Below are 14,881 nucleotides of genomic sequence, written 5' to 3'. Positions count from 1 at the left end.
ATCCCCTCAAATTTTCTTAATCCACCTCTGCCTTCCACACTTCTTTTACTAATCTTTCTTCATTCATTGTTACCATGTGTCCAAACCATCCCAATACTTTTCATCAGCCCCATCTGCCATCTCCTTTTCTACTGCTCTCCTCACTCTATCCAACCTAGTAACCCCTACCATACTTCTCAGACATTTCATCTGAAACACATTTAAACTTTTCCTCTCTGCCTCTCTTAAATTCAAAGTCTCTTCCCCATAGTGCTGTTGGCACAATCACCCCTTCATGTAGTCTCCTCTTTGCATCCATTCCCAGATGCCTATTTCTCATGGCACTTTTTAATCTCCCAAGGCATTTACTTGCTTCTCTCAGTCTACATTTTACTTCCACCTCCACCCCTCTTTCCTGCCACATGCGAGCCCAAATACCTAAAACTATCCACTTCCTCCAGCCTCACTCCTTTTAGACTTAAAACTTACTGCTATCCTCTCCCCTTGAACATCTCATCACCTTGCTTTCACCTACATTTACCTTCAACTTTCTCCTATTGTATACCATCCCATACCTACACACTTCCATGCAGATGCATCAATTCCTGAAATAGGTTAGATGATGATATACCCTAAAATGAAACCATAAGCAAATCCAAAATTAAGTATGAGAGTTGGAGTCTTGGAGAGATAGTATTCCATGAGTTTAGCTCCTTTCCTGCAGATTACAATTAGGTAAATCCATACTATAATTACCTCATACTTGCCAAACAACCCAGTAAAGATGTTGAGTTAAAAATTTGCTTGTCTACATACAGATTATGAACTGCAATTTTTTTCATAATTTGAACCATCATTGAGTCTGAAAAGTAGAAAGGAACAATAACCTTGCACTTAAAATGAATATATGAAAAAGGATAAATAAAAGGCAGTTAATATCTGAAACCAGTATTTTAAAATTCTGAAGTACAAAATGTATGAAGTTGCATTTAGCACTTATATGAATATGGTAGTACCTTACAATTTAGTAGACTAGCATCACACTGACCCTCTCACTGTATTTTACAGCCCTAATCATTTATTTTTGCTGCCACCAGTCAATTTTATTCACTTATGGGAAGACCCTCAACTACAAATGGATCAGAAAATTCTTGAGGTTAACTCAACTAAAATTTCCTCTGCATTTTACAACTGTAGTTGTTTACGCTGTCTTTATTTTATTCACCAGAGAACCCCTACCATCATCCACATTTCCCTGTATTTTATAACTTCAACTAATTACTCTAGCTATCCCCAAGACTGTTAACCTCTTCAATATGAGTCAAATTCTTGCAGGCAGTATTAACTGCCTGACGTCCATTGACGCATCACAATACTCACATTATAAAATATAAAGTTACAGCTGTATTACTCATTTTCTTTCACTCTGAATGTTAATAACCACAAAAAATATGATCAGGTCATTTCACAGAGTGTGGGGGTCACTCAAATACAACTACAAAATAAATATAATCAAAATGCAGACACTGGCATCCTTATAGACCCACTGGCCCCTCATGACGCCTACATAGGCATCATCTTATCAAAGGGGTTAAAGCAGCTGAGGGAGCTTTTGAGTTAAAAGCTATCATGAGCCCATCTTGAATAACCCTTTTGTTGTGTCTTATGGCTTTAGCTATTCTAGCTGTTGCCATGCAGTTTTATTCAGCTGTGTTTATATCAAGTTTCAACAATAGAAACATCAATTACATCTTGATGGTAAGACATTCAGACCAAATAGCACAAATGTAAATCACTAGGAATTTTATTGGACTTCAGCAGACTTTAGCAAAAATATACTTCATAATAAATCACAGTTTTATGTACTGTACATACATTATGGATAATTCATTCTTTCAGTTAAAAGACAGCATCTGTATGAGGTTGGTTTTAATTTGGACGGATATCAAAGGCACTCATGTGCTAGTAATATTTACTAATTACTTAATGGGACTGATCAAACAGATACTCTAAGTAACAACAACAACTAATTACGTAAGAGCTTGGTTCTTCCTTACAGAGATTCCTATGCACCCTTTGATATAACACATTTCAGTGAAGTACCAAGAAAAAAAAAAAAAAAAAAAAAATCAAACTATTGACAGTCAGAATCTATGTTCATGTTTCTATGCAAAGTATCAAGTGAGACACATGACAAACACTGGAATATTTGGGTGTCCCTTACAAGGGAGGTAGCCAAAAAATAAAGGCATGAAATCCACTCCCACCCATTCCATCCCCACATATTCCAGTCCCATTCACTACCCTCCCTCCCAGAATTAAAAGTATATAAAAAAGGAAGCATGCAAAACTAGGAAAAGTATGGCAGTGAAGGATTTTCAGTCTATTAATGATATCTAAATGACTACTGTCTTCTTTGTGTGAATCCAGTATTCATCTGAAAATTGGAGTCACCGAATCAAATACTCTGTCATCCATTGCATCTACTAAGCTTCAGTTTCTTGCTTATTTTCACTACTGGTGGCTCTAGTTTTTCTGATGGCAGGAAAAGCAGAAACGACAGCCTTAGTCCCACAGTCATATCCAAGTTTTGCAAAGTCCTTCATCATAATATTTAACTGCATATCAACTACTCCTTGGGAACGAACTCTTGTCACTGAAACAAGTAATATATTGGTGAAGACATATATGGAAAATTAGCAATGCTAAGCTTAATACAGATGTAATCTCCTAGTTTTCACTTCCCTCCATACATAATTAGTAAAAATAAATAAATGAATAAAGAATATAATAAATAAATAAATAGATAAAATAAATATATAGAAAAATATATATATATACATATACATATATATATATATATATATATATACATACATACATACACGTATCAAAACCCTGATACATCCAAGACTGGAATATGTGTCAGTAGTATGGTCCCCACACAGTAAAGGATATAAGCAAGAGTGAGAGAATACAAAGGGCAGCAACCAAAGTGGTCCCCAGCCTGGCAGATAAATCATATGAGGAAAGACTAAAAGTACTAGGTCTACCAACTTTGAAAGATTGAAGAGAAAGAGGTGACATAATTACAGTGTTCAGATCACTAAAGAGGATAGATTGCATTGATAGAAAAGATCTGATTAAAGATGGGAGAGCTTTAAGAGGTCATGGAAGTAAAGGAAGGAAGACATGTTGAAAGGATGAAGAAATAAAAATTTCCAAATGTATAAATATGTGGAATAGCTTAGAAGGTGATATAGCCCAAGCTCAAACAATACACGAGTTCAAATCTAAATATGATAATTGGAAAGCAATTCAAAGATATAGATTATGTTGGAACTGTACATGAATTTGATTCTAGGTATGTTAGAAAATTAAAGAATAGGAAACAGGACCCAATGGGCATTGCTCCTTTCCTGTATACTACAATTACGTAAATACACACACACAAGAATAATTTTGAACTCTCAGTGACTTTAAAATCTAATATAGTTCCATTGTCTTTCCTCATTATTTTCCAGACAGCAACTTTTTGTTCCTCTTACTCCACATTTTAAGACAAAGGGATGCAAGTTCCTACCTTCTCTTCCTCGACCTTGTGCAACAATTCGAGGATCTGTAAATTCTGGTCGCCGTCCAGTCAACCAAGCAATGAATTTTTGAAGTGAAGAAGCAGATTCAGGTACAAACATAGATACTCTGAGAAAAATTAATCAGATTAATGATAATAATAATTGGTGCCTCAAGAAATATGTACATCAAAGGCTTTTTCCCCCCTTACAAGGGAGGTAGCCAAAAAACAAAGGCATAAAACCCACTCCCACCCATTCCATCCCCACATACTCCACTCCCATCCACCCCCTCCCTCTTATCTTGGCTCCTCCTGGATGACAGGCCATTCCTGCATCTTGCCCACATTAAATTAGCAAAAAAAAAAAAAAAAAAAAAAAAAAACATGCAGAAAGGGAAAAGACGGGGAGAAAGCCCTTCGGGCTCCGTCAATTTATTTTTCACACACACTCTTTCACCCCCCACTCCCCACCTACTCCCCCTCATGTATCATAGCATCATCCATACACAACCATTCTCCATTCACCCCTATCATCTGTCCTCTCCCTTCCTTCCTCAACAGACATTCCCCTCTTTCCCAGTTCCCCTTTTACCCCATCCATCCATCTCATCTTTGGGTACCCCCTCATGTTCACTCCTTCCATCTCTGCCTTCCACACCTCTTTTACTAATCTTTCTTCTCTCATTCTTTCCATGTGTCCAAACTATCCCAATGCTCTTTTATCCACCCTATCTCCCAACTCCCTTACCACCCCCACTCTCCTCCTCACCACTTGAAATACTGACCCAGGGCAGTGGACAGGATGCAGGGATGACCCGTCATCCAGGAGGTGCCAAGATAGGAAGGAGGGTGGAGGGGAGTGGAATATATTTCTATGCCTTTTTCTTTTTGGCTACCCCCCCATGTAAGGGAAAAAAGCCTTTGGTATATGTAAGTATCTGGGATACAATATGCAACAGCACCATGATTTAAATTTTTTCTATGTTCTTACCGTTTTCTGTGAATGCCTGGTGAAATTGGTATGTGGCAGGCCCCATACCCACGCACAACATCATTGCCAAAAACATCAGTTCCATAGAGACTTATCACCAGCTGAGGCCCTGAAATTTTTAATTCCAACATCATTACTGATCACAACCATAAGCTCAATTCTGTCTCACTTATAAGCTCACTTTACATTTGACTGAAATCATACATGGCTACTTGTTATGAACCACAAAGATTATTTAGAAGATAAACTCACAACCAAAGGGGTTTGTTGACTTGAAGGTAATATCAAGAGGAAAATTCCACACAAACACTTGTCTTTCATCATCACTTCGATGTGCAATTTGAGAAATACCATCTTCAAGACCCTGCAGTAGTAAATATCAATAGCAAATAAATGAATACTTATGCTGTACACTACAGTGTCTTATTCTAAAATATGAATAATTTTTACACGCATACCTTTAGATAAACTGTGTAGTGAATCCAATACCTAACTTTTTACTTGAAGACATGTTGCTTGACATGTATAAAAATTAGGAAAACTAGCATTGATAGATAGCCCTGCACCCATTATCTATCTGTCAGCAAAAATATATTTGATATCAAAGAACCCTTAAAGGCCTGTCCAGACAATTAAGCATTGCTTGCTAAAACACGGGCAAAGTGCCTGTGTTGGTTGTTTAGTGAAAGCACCAGACACTGCCTGTGGCCTGTGCTCCCAGGCACACAAGGCTTCCTATGGAGCCAAGGGGCAGAGGTTGTCATTGTTCACTCTAGTGTTTGACAGACATGTCTGTCTCTACGCCCGCTACGGATCAGTGGTCAAGACCTCATGTTCTATATTTAATAGAACTTTAACAGCCACCATACTGGTAGTTATCATACTCTACACAGTCTGGAGGTCCTGCCTGGCTGTGCCCAGGTTTGACTGGCCCAGCTTGGCACTGTGTGGACAACACTACAGTTGTGCCTGTGGATTTTGCTCATTTGCAGGCAGTGCCCATTGAACTGTGCTCAATTGCTTGGATGGGGCTAATGGAACATCTACACCATCTTCAAAGCCAACAACTACCACTGGTTTGATCCATGTTATTTCTGAACCTGCCTGTACACCAAATGCCAGCCTACAGAGCTACAGCCTCAATGGGACTGAGGAAAGAAAGTAGCTTTGACTCTTAGAACCAGGTGTTTCAGTCAGAGCAGTGGAACTACACACAAACATATCCAGCACACTCACTTCAGTGACATATCCATAACTAACAATGTTACATCATACAAATACTTAGTTTGTGTTATTCTGTTGTGAAATCTAGTGGAGGGGAATCCACTCAGCGAATTGAAAATCACATGGTTACGGTAGCACATAATGTCAATGTGCATGTTATCAATAGTAAGATTGAGATAGGTGGTATTTCATTTACAACATACAGTACTTTTATCCTTAATGATAATAATGCACAATGGAGGTAGAATCATATAAGTGGTAAAGAGAGGTTTAGAACAACAGAAGTTAAGAGTTCTGCATTTTTAGATAGATTAATTTGCAATAATTATATAATAAAAGAATAAGCGAGTTTGTCTGCCGGAGTTACTAAAATTCCCGATATATTAACTGCATAAAACACGCCATCAGTAACCATACGAGGGTTAATGAGATGTTTGGCATATATTACCAGTTTGTATTTTAAATTAAGATTAAATTTAATGGATTAAAATATAAGTTTTGTACTTACACAAACCACTTCCCAGTCTTTTCCATAGGAATAAAAATATTTAACGTATAAACTGTCGCAGTCAAAGAACTCGCTCTTTTCTAACTGACCAGTTACATTCAATAAAAATACACAAGGGTAACTAATTGACATTTTATTCTGTCAAACGAAACGTCAAACCCTTTCAATGTTTACTATGCGATAGGAATGTAAACAACATGACGCTCATAATTCAAAAGATCGTAACAATATAGGAAATTGTCGTTTTTAACTTAAATATTCACCACATTTCTCGTACAAGAATGTTTAATTAAACATAATTTCCGCACTCTACAACATAATTGAAGTTTATCTTTAAGTGTCTTGCTGCATCCGCAATTTAAGTTAATCTACTCATAGAAGTTGGCGCAGCTTCAGAATGTATCAGTAGTTGAAGTTCAAGAAAAGGTTGAGGTGGAAAGCAAAGGAAGAAACGTGTATCATGTTTGAATACACCTTGTGTTCGTGTATTCAGATAACTGCAGTGTACAACTATATTCGTGGGATCCTCTCATTCTCAAATGGTCATACTTCGTCGTAGGGTCATGTAATGTACTAGCTAGTTCCATATTCTAGAAGTTTACGCATCTGTATTATCCTGCCCAGAATGCGCACGGATTGTGTTACGTTGATCAGTTTTATTTCAGCGTAACTTACGCTAGACAAGTAGATTATTTTTTAAATAATTACGAGAAATATATGTGAGTAAAGGAAAAATAGAAAAATGAGGCACAAGGAACTTTGCAGGGGTTTATCCTCACCCAAGACAAAAGCCTTGGATTAGGTCTTTACATGTTCGATGATGCGATTGCACACCTCCAAAAATTAACTGAAATAGGGAAAATATAGCTCTAGTGGTAGGTTAAATTACGGAGAGACGAATGGGAGGGGTGAAAAATGAACGGAAAACAAGATGCATTGGGTAGTGCATATAACCGTGATGAACTGGTCAAAGAAACAAGATGCAGGAACTGATGCTGCTTCCTCCCTGGTCGTGTTGCCTCTAGTGAAGTGGTATACGATGTACCAACTTGTTGCAGTGGGGCCACGTCTTAATACTATAGGATGGTGTAAGAGGTGTGTCTTCAATTTCATGTAGGAAGGGATCCTGCCGTCTCATAAATACTTCGACTGTGCGGGATGTGGTGTTCTTCAGGTAGTTGGAGAGACTAAGAGCTTAGGGGCCACTCTGGTGAAGGAGAGATGTGGTGTTCCAATAATATGTTTGCCATTGAAAACGACCACGTATAATAATAATCGTATAGTTACAATCATGGCAGCAGTAAATTTAGAACTAGATGATTAACATATTAGACAAGGTCTACATAACTTTGTGAAAACAAATCCTACAGGACCGAAAAACAAATCTTTGGAGAACAGGACTAAAAGGTGATCAGAGAAATAAGTGAAATGTAGAAAGTGGGATATTTGAAATTTTACAATTTGGGTGTGGATATGTATGTCCCAAAATCCATAGACAGTGGAAGAAGAAAAGGTGTCAACCAGCATGAGAATTTCTCACACAGGGAATTAGAGAAGGGAGATAGCTACAGTTGGGAGCTGAAGTCTAGGAAACTTCGGGAACAAGCCGGAACCGTGAACGCCCCTTCAATACGTAGTTTCGAAGGACCAGAGAAGTACTATTACTCAGAGGAAGAGGTGTAATACGTAAAACCCGAGAAAGGAAAAGCAAGAAGTGAAAATATCTGTGCGAGTTGCTGACGACATGAAGCGCAGACCCTAACCCTTTTTTTGGACCTTAAACAAGAGGAGCTCGCGTTACACATAGAAGTTTTATACAATGTATTTGAATTTTTAGTTTTCGCAGAAAGAAGGTCCACAACAAAAATTTAGAGATAATTTCGACATTTATTACAATTCAGGTTGTCTCCACAATAATCGAACATTGAAGTAACACAGTCAAATGGGAAAAAAAATCTACAAACATTTATTTCCTTAGTAAATTGGTGATAATTCCAGACATAAGACTTGAAGGTTTCTCCTCATATTGTACATGTAACATGGAGACACCCACCCTAGACTATTTCTTTGTCGCGGCTCGTGCCGCTTAAATTCTTCTTATCGGCTTAAGAAACCTGCACAGCGAAGCTATAGCGATAATCCCATACCACACTCCTGGTCATATGGCAATTTCCCGAAGGTTGAGTGTGGTTTGAATTTTCCGCCAAAATCATCGGAAATTTAAAATTCCCGGCTCTGTGCAGGCATGCGCATTGTCGACCCCACCTCCCCCTCCCTATCCCCTCCCTTCTTACCCGGCTAGCTCGAGCCGGACGTCGCGTCACTTCAATGAGAAATGAAGGCTTCGCCTGTGGGAGGAGGGAGGGACCCTAAATCTGTGCAGGTTTCTTAAGCCGATAAGAAGAATTTAAGCGGCACGAGCCGCGACAAAGAAATATTATCGGCTGAAAGAAACCTGCACAGCGAAGCTATGCATGAGACGAGGACAGGTGGGAGGAGAGGTGAAGCCTGAATCAAACCGTTATTACGTGTGTCTTTCCTATGGGAGACTTATTCATTTTATCACTCAGTAGAGGGGAGACAGAAACGTCAAGTACCCACGCCGAAGAATGTGACATGCACAACATTGCACTGTTCACACAATGCGTAAATTATACGAAATTTGTATCCTGTTCAACGGTTCCTGGCCCCTCCCCACTCCTCGGTCGCCCTTTGCCCCCTCCACTTTTTTGAGATGAGAGGGGTGGAGCCGTTTCCATGGCGACACATGGGACAGGGGCGACCGAGTGGTAGAGACACCGTGTCCCCAAGGGAGTCGTCGATGTCCAGTCCCTAGGTCCCGCACCCGCTCCACAGAGTGGGTGCGGAGAAACTCCAGCGACCGGCGTAGGGCCCCCGACCGAAGCCAGGGACGCAACAACCTGTGGAGTGCTGAGGGTATCGGCCCGGGCAGGTCACGCGGGAGAAGCAGTATGCTCCTGTCGACCTCCCGTACCAGCCGTCGGCGCCCCAAGCGGCTCAGTGGAAGGGCCGGGGTCGCGAAGTTGAGGCCCCCCCCCCCCGCCACCGAAGGAGGGAGGACGTGTGAGAGAAGCACGCTCTTTTGGCGCAGGGGAGCACCCGAAGGACGCTGACTGTGTCCCACTCAATCCCGAGCCAATAAAGTCTCTGTGTGGGAGCAAGGGCAGACCCGTCCCAGTCCACCCCGAACTCCACGTCCGCCAACACACTCAGAGCCACTGAGATGTCGGCCGATGCACCCTCCCCGGTGGGCAAATGCATCAACTAGCCGTCTAGGAACATGAGTGTGGAGACGCTTGCTTCCGTCCAACGTACGCCTACCACTCTCACTAGTTTCGTGAAGATCCTCGGGGTAAGCGAGAAACCGAAAGGGAGTATGCGAGGCCAAGTTCGTTTCCGAGCGACCTCGTCCGTGGGCGTTAGTCAAGAGGCTTCGTCCTGGGTGAAGACGTTCCCTGAGCGTCTCCCACGAAGACGGGCCTGGACCCTCGGTATGTATCCAACTCACCCCAAGTCTTCCCGCGGGAAGTTCTCGAAGCCCGTGGCGAGCGTCTTCATCCAATAGTGTGCTATGGCAATTTGTGACGTCTCATCACCCACAAGCGGACTTCTATATGTTTAAAACCTAGTGACATCATGTGATTATACTGTGACGTCACCGGATTGATCATAGCGCCATAGGATCGTCTCGTGACGTCACAGGGACACAAATTGACGTCATAGGACTACGTGGTGACGTCAATTTATCACAATGACGTCATCTTATCATACCGTGACATCACTGAGTCACAGTGAGCGTTGAAATAAATTTTGACATGGTAAAATTCTGGACCATCATGACTGTAGATTAAATTAAGTTGAATAGGAAAAGTCATGTTCATTTCGACCTAAGTCACAGTGAGCGTCGAAATTAATTTTAACATGGTAAAATTCTCGACCATCATGACTGTAGATTAAATTAAGTTGAATAGGAAAAGTCATGTTCATGTTGACCTGAGTCACAGTGGGCGTTGAATTAGTTTAACATGGTAAAATTCTTGACCATCATGACTACAGATTAGCTTAAGTTGAATAGGAAAAGTCATGGTCATTTCGACCTAAGTCACAGTGAGCGTCGAAATTAATTTTAACATGGTAAAATTCTCGACCATCATGACTGTAGATTAGCTCAAGTTGAATAGGAAAAGTCATGTCCATTTCCACCTGAGTCACGGTGAGCGTCGAAATTAATTTTAACATGGTAAAATTCTCGACCATCATGACTGTAGATTAGCTCAAGTTGAATAGGAAAAGTCATGGTCATTTCGACCTGAGTCACAGTGAGCGTTGAAATTAATTTCAACATGGTAAAGTTCTTGACCATCATGACTATAGATTAGCTTAAGTTGAATAGGAGAAGTCATGTCCATTTCGACCTGTTTTTTTTTTTTTTTTTTTTTTTTTCTCCAAGGTCAAGGCATTTTATTTATGTAATACCTAGCACTTTGCGCCAACTTAAACTGTACTATTTAAAACTGATTTTCCTCTTCTCATTACATTCAATGATTGTAGTTTCTTTGAACTAATTTATACTCATTTTAACTAACACTAGACTCCCTAAGTCTAAAGTTCTTTTGTGTTTTACTTGGGGGTGGAACATCAGGTAAGTCATCTTTAAACTCAAGCCAAGTGAAGTTGATAAGAGGTTGGCTGTGGCTCATGAGAAGGGCTGGGTGGTGTTTTTTTTTTTTTTTTTTTAAGAAACCTGGAAGGAGGGTGGTGCCGTGAGGCGTTAGAAGACCATTGAAGCTCGGAGGTATGGGGCTGCCGAGGCCTGATGATCCTCGGGGAGCCACCCTCCGTATCATAAGACACGTCCCCTTGTCCTCCAAGAGGCCCGGGTTCTTACCACGGACGACTTGAGGACGTATGGGGAACGGAGTACGAGTGGAAAAGGTCAAAGTCTACGCCTAGGGCCTGACAAAGAAAGTTATAAGGCGTTAAAGGACCATTATTGGTCGAAGGTATGGGGCTGCCGAGGCCTGATGACCCTCGGGGCGTCACCCTCCGTATCATAGGACACGTCCCCTTGTCCTCCGAGAGGCCCGGATTCTTACCACGTACGACTCGAAGACGTATGGGGAACGGATTACGAGTGGAAAAGGTCAAAGTCTACGCCTAGGGCCTCACAAAGGGAGCCATTAAGGCGTTAGAGGACCATTATTGGTCGGATGTATGGGGCTGCCGAGAGGCCTGATGACCCTCGGGGGCACCCCCTCCGTACCATAGGACACGTCCCCCTCTCTTCCGAGAGGCCCGGGTTCTTACCGCGGACGACCCGAAGACGTATGGGGAACGGATTACGATCGTATAAGGTCAAAGTCTACGCCTAGGGCCTGACGAAGCAAGCTATGAGGCTGTTAGAGGACCATTGATGACCGGAGGTTTGGGGCTGCCGAGAGGCCTGATGACCCTGGGGGGCGCCACACTCCGTACCATAAGACACGTCCCCCTGTCTTCAAAGAGGCCCGGGTTCTTACCACGGACGGCCTGGAGACGGGGACGTATTGCGATCGTATATGGTCAAAGTCTACGCCTAGGGCCTGATACAAACCGTGAGGCAATAGAGGACCGATGATGGTCAGAGGTATGGCGCTGCCGAGAGGCCTGATGACCCTGGGGGGCGCCACACTCCGTACCATAAGACACGTCCCCCCCGTCTTCAAAGAGGCCCGGGTTCTTACCACGGACGGCCTGGAGACGGGGACGTATTGCGATCGTATATGGTCAAAGTCTACGCCTAGGGCCTGAAACAAACCGTGAGGCAATAGAGGACCGATGATGGTCGGAGGTATGGCGCTGCCGAGAGGCCTGATGACCCTGGGGGGCGCCACCCTCCGTACCATAAGACACGTCCCCCTGTCTTCCGAGAGGCCCGGGTTCTTACCACGGACGGCCTGAAGACGGGGACGGATTGCGATCGTATATGGTCAAAGTCTACGCCTAGGGCCTGATACAAACCGTGAGGCAATAGAGGACCGATGATGGTCAGAGGTATGGCGCTGCCGAGAGGCCTGATGACCCTGGGGGGCGCCACACTCCGTACCATAAGACACGTCCCCTGTCCTCCGAGAGGACCCGGGTTGTTTACCAGGGACGGCTCGAAGACGGGGACGGACTGTGCTCGTATAAAATCAAAGTCGAAGAATGAGACAAACCAGCAGCCAAGCGGAAAGCGATAAAACTAACAGACGATTAACCAGCAGGAAACGGGACCGCCTGCTCCCATGTGGGCAGCGAGTTAACCACTCGGTCCCGTTTCCGCGATCTAAGTGACGCGACGTCCGGCTCGAGCTAGCCGGGTAAGAAGGGAGGGGATAGGGAGGGGGAGGTGGGGTCGACAATGCGCATGCCTGCACAGAGCCGGGAATTTTAAATTTCCGATGATTTTGGCGGAAAATTCAAACCACACTCAACCTTCGGGAAATGGCCATATGACCAGGAGTGTGGTATGGGATTATCGCTATAGCTTCGCTGTGCAGGTTTCTTTCAGCCGATAATAATCCTGCGCGCACTAGTACCTAAAGCTAAAATAAAAAGGGTAACTCATATCACAACACTCCTCTATCTATCCATCCTGATGATATAGCGCTGGCTTGGTAGGATCTCTTGATGGAGAAGCACACTTAGAAGAGCAGGATGCTCTTGATGGCTACGGATTTTGTTAGTCACGTTGTCGGGGATGGTGGGACCCAAGCTATGTCCCTCGTAGGTTACCCCAGAGTTCACGCAGGGTAAATTCATATACCATGAACACGATTCACAATTTTAGCAGTCCGTCCACACATTATATGCGCTTTAGGAATCATTTAACATTGCATACGGGTCCCAGGACACAGAATCACTTGGATGCGACTTGCGATGACCGGCAGCTGGATCACTCCATCGGGGGGGGGGGTTGGCGAGAGGGTCGAGTAGCTACTGACCGACGCGATGCCACGCTCGGCACAGTACGAACAGGTCATGATACACTGCTTTTGGCGCGTGAATTTTCCAAATGTCAATTTGCTTGAGGAATATGGTATGGTGTAATTTTAGGAGTCTTGTGAGACAATAGTTTTAAGGAAAGGGGGCAGATGATTCTAAATAATCTAATTTAAGCTAGTAAAGTAAGAAGTGGCAGACGCGCAGGGGTATGGAATGACGCGGGTTCTCCAACAAATAATATAGATAAAACAAACGGTGATACATAGGCAAAAATTATTAGATATAACACAAAAATGTAAAAACGCAATAACAATATAACATAGTGAATAAACTGAAGCCAGTTAATAAGTTGAGACATTTTGAAATATTATAGGAACCTTTGTTGGCTCCTAGTATGAGTGGCTTGTGAAGACAACTTTGGAAGACGAGGTGAAATGATGTCCTGACTAATGGATGAGAACGTGTACATTATTTTAACCAAATAGAGGAAACCGAGGATGCTTAGCCTCAATAAGGCATTGTCAACCAATTGGCGTCAAACTCTGACAACAAAATGTTGCAATGAAACGGGACTCGAGTAACTTTAACTTGCCTGAGAAGGTTTAGCAAAATTATAAAGAAGTAATCACTGGATGCTTTAAGACTTCCAGTGTCTTTAGTGAGCGAAGGAAAAAGTAATTGATGAAGGGCCAAACTTCCGGGGCCGAAAAGAAGGGGGTGCTTACTAGTCTGCAAGAAAATGGGAAAACATTAGGTACAGGTAGTGTGTCGCAACGCCGAAGTTGTGACAATGCATGTTCCTAGAATGGTTGGGGGGGGGGTTGTTTAACAGAACATGTAAGGCAGCAAGGGAGAGAAAGGCGTGGCAAAGGTGGGCAAAACATTATTACAAGGACGAAAAAAGAATATGAGAGAATACGGTTGTGAGAAAGAGCCCACGGCTAAATAGGATTTCCAAAAGGATACTCAGTGAATGCAGATACTAACTGTTAGCAAAAAATACGTGTTCTCTAGAAAATGTAAGAGTGCTCTAAGGTTGAAACAAAACAAATATGATGCTACCTTATAAGAAAAATATTAGGGAATACTTCTGAATTACCAGAATTCTAGGCCATTGCAACCCATAATGTTTCAAAGCAAATAGGTTGGACAAATTTGACAAACAGGATCCCTTGGTTTAAAACGGGTAGGCATCAATGTTATGAAAAAAAAAAAAAATGAAATACATTTCCATACAGATGCATTTTGGAATAACTATGACATAGCCCAAGCAATGTATGTATTAAAACTAGGTGTAATAGTTTTAGAATAAAGGACAGGACCTTACGAGCATAGGTCCTTTCCTGTACATAATGGTTAGATGAAGCAGTAAATGATGTTGTGCAAAGAATAGTCAATAATAGCTTGAAGGGATTATGATCTTGTTTAATTTGTATTCAATTTATCGTTTCCTTGCGTCAGATATCACATATCAACATACTAATACCAGTCAGATGGTTACTATTGTATTACAATATTTATTCCTATTGCTATGCCAGATTTTGTGATCTAGGTCATTTGTTTTTTATATATAAACTTCAATATGGCATCTAAATCGATCCTTTGTGCTAGAATCATT

The 14,881-nt window shown here is 42.1% G+C and overlaps 1 protein-coding gene across 1 annotated transcript; it reads right to left on the bottom strand.

Moving 5' to 3' along the window:
- Positions 1 to 922: 922 nt before the first annotated feature.
- B9d1 (B9 domain-containing protein 1) lies at positions 923 to 6,450 on the bottom strand. Its single transcript, XM_076186900.1, has 5 exons — positions 6,277 to 6,450; positions 4,797 to 4,908; positions 4,545 to 4,653; positions 3,563 to 3,681; positions 923 to 2,635 (listed from the first exon to the last, which is right to left on the bottom strand). The coding sequence occupies exons 1-5, from the start codon at positions 6,406 to 6,408 to the stop codon at positions 2,466 to 2,468; spliced, it is 642 nt and encodes a 213-aa protein (XP_076043015.1). The 5' UTR covers positions 6,409 to 6,450; the 3' UTR covers positions 923 to 2,465.
- Between the last annotated feature and the right edge of the window lie 8,431 nt (positions 6,451 to 14,881).

This window comes from Oratosquilla oratoria, chromosome 1 (genome assembly GCF_046742065.1).
Source record: "Oratosquilla oratoria isolate Oo_2021 chromosome 1, ASM4674206v1, whole genome shotgun sequence".
NCBI classification, from domain to species: domain Eukaryota; kingdom Metazoa; phylum Arthropoda; class Malacostraca; order Stomatopoda; family Squillidae; genus Oratosquilla; species Oratosquilla oratoria.
This window is presented reverse-complemented; position numbering and strand designations above follow the sequence as displayed.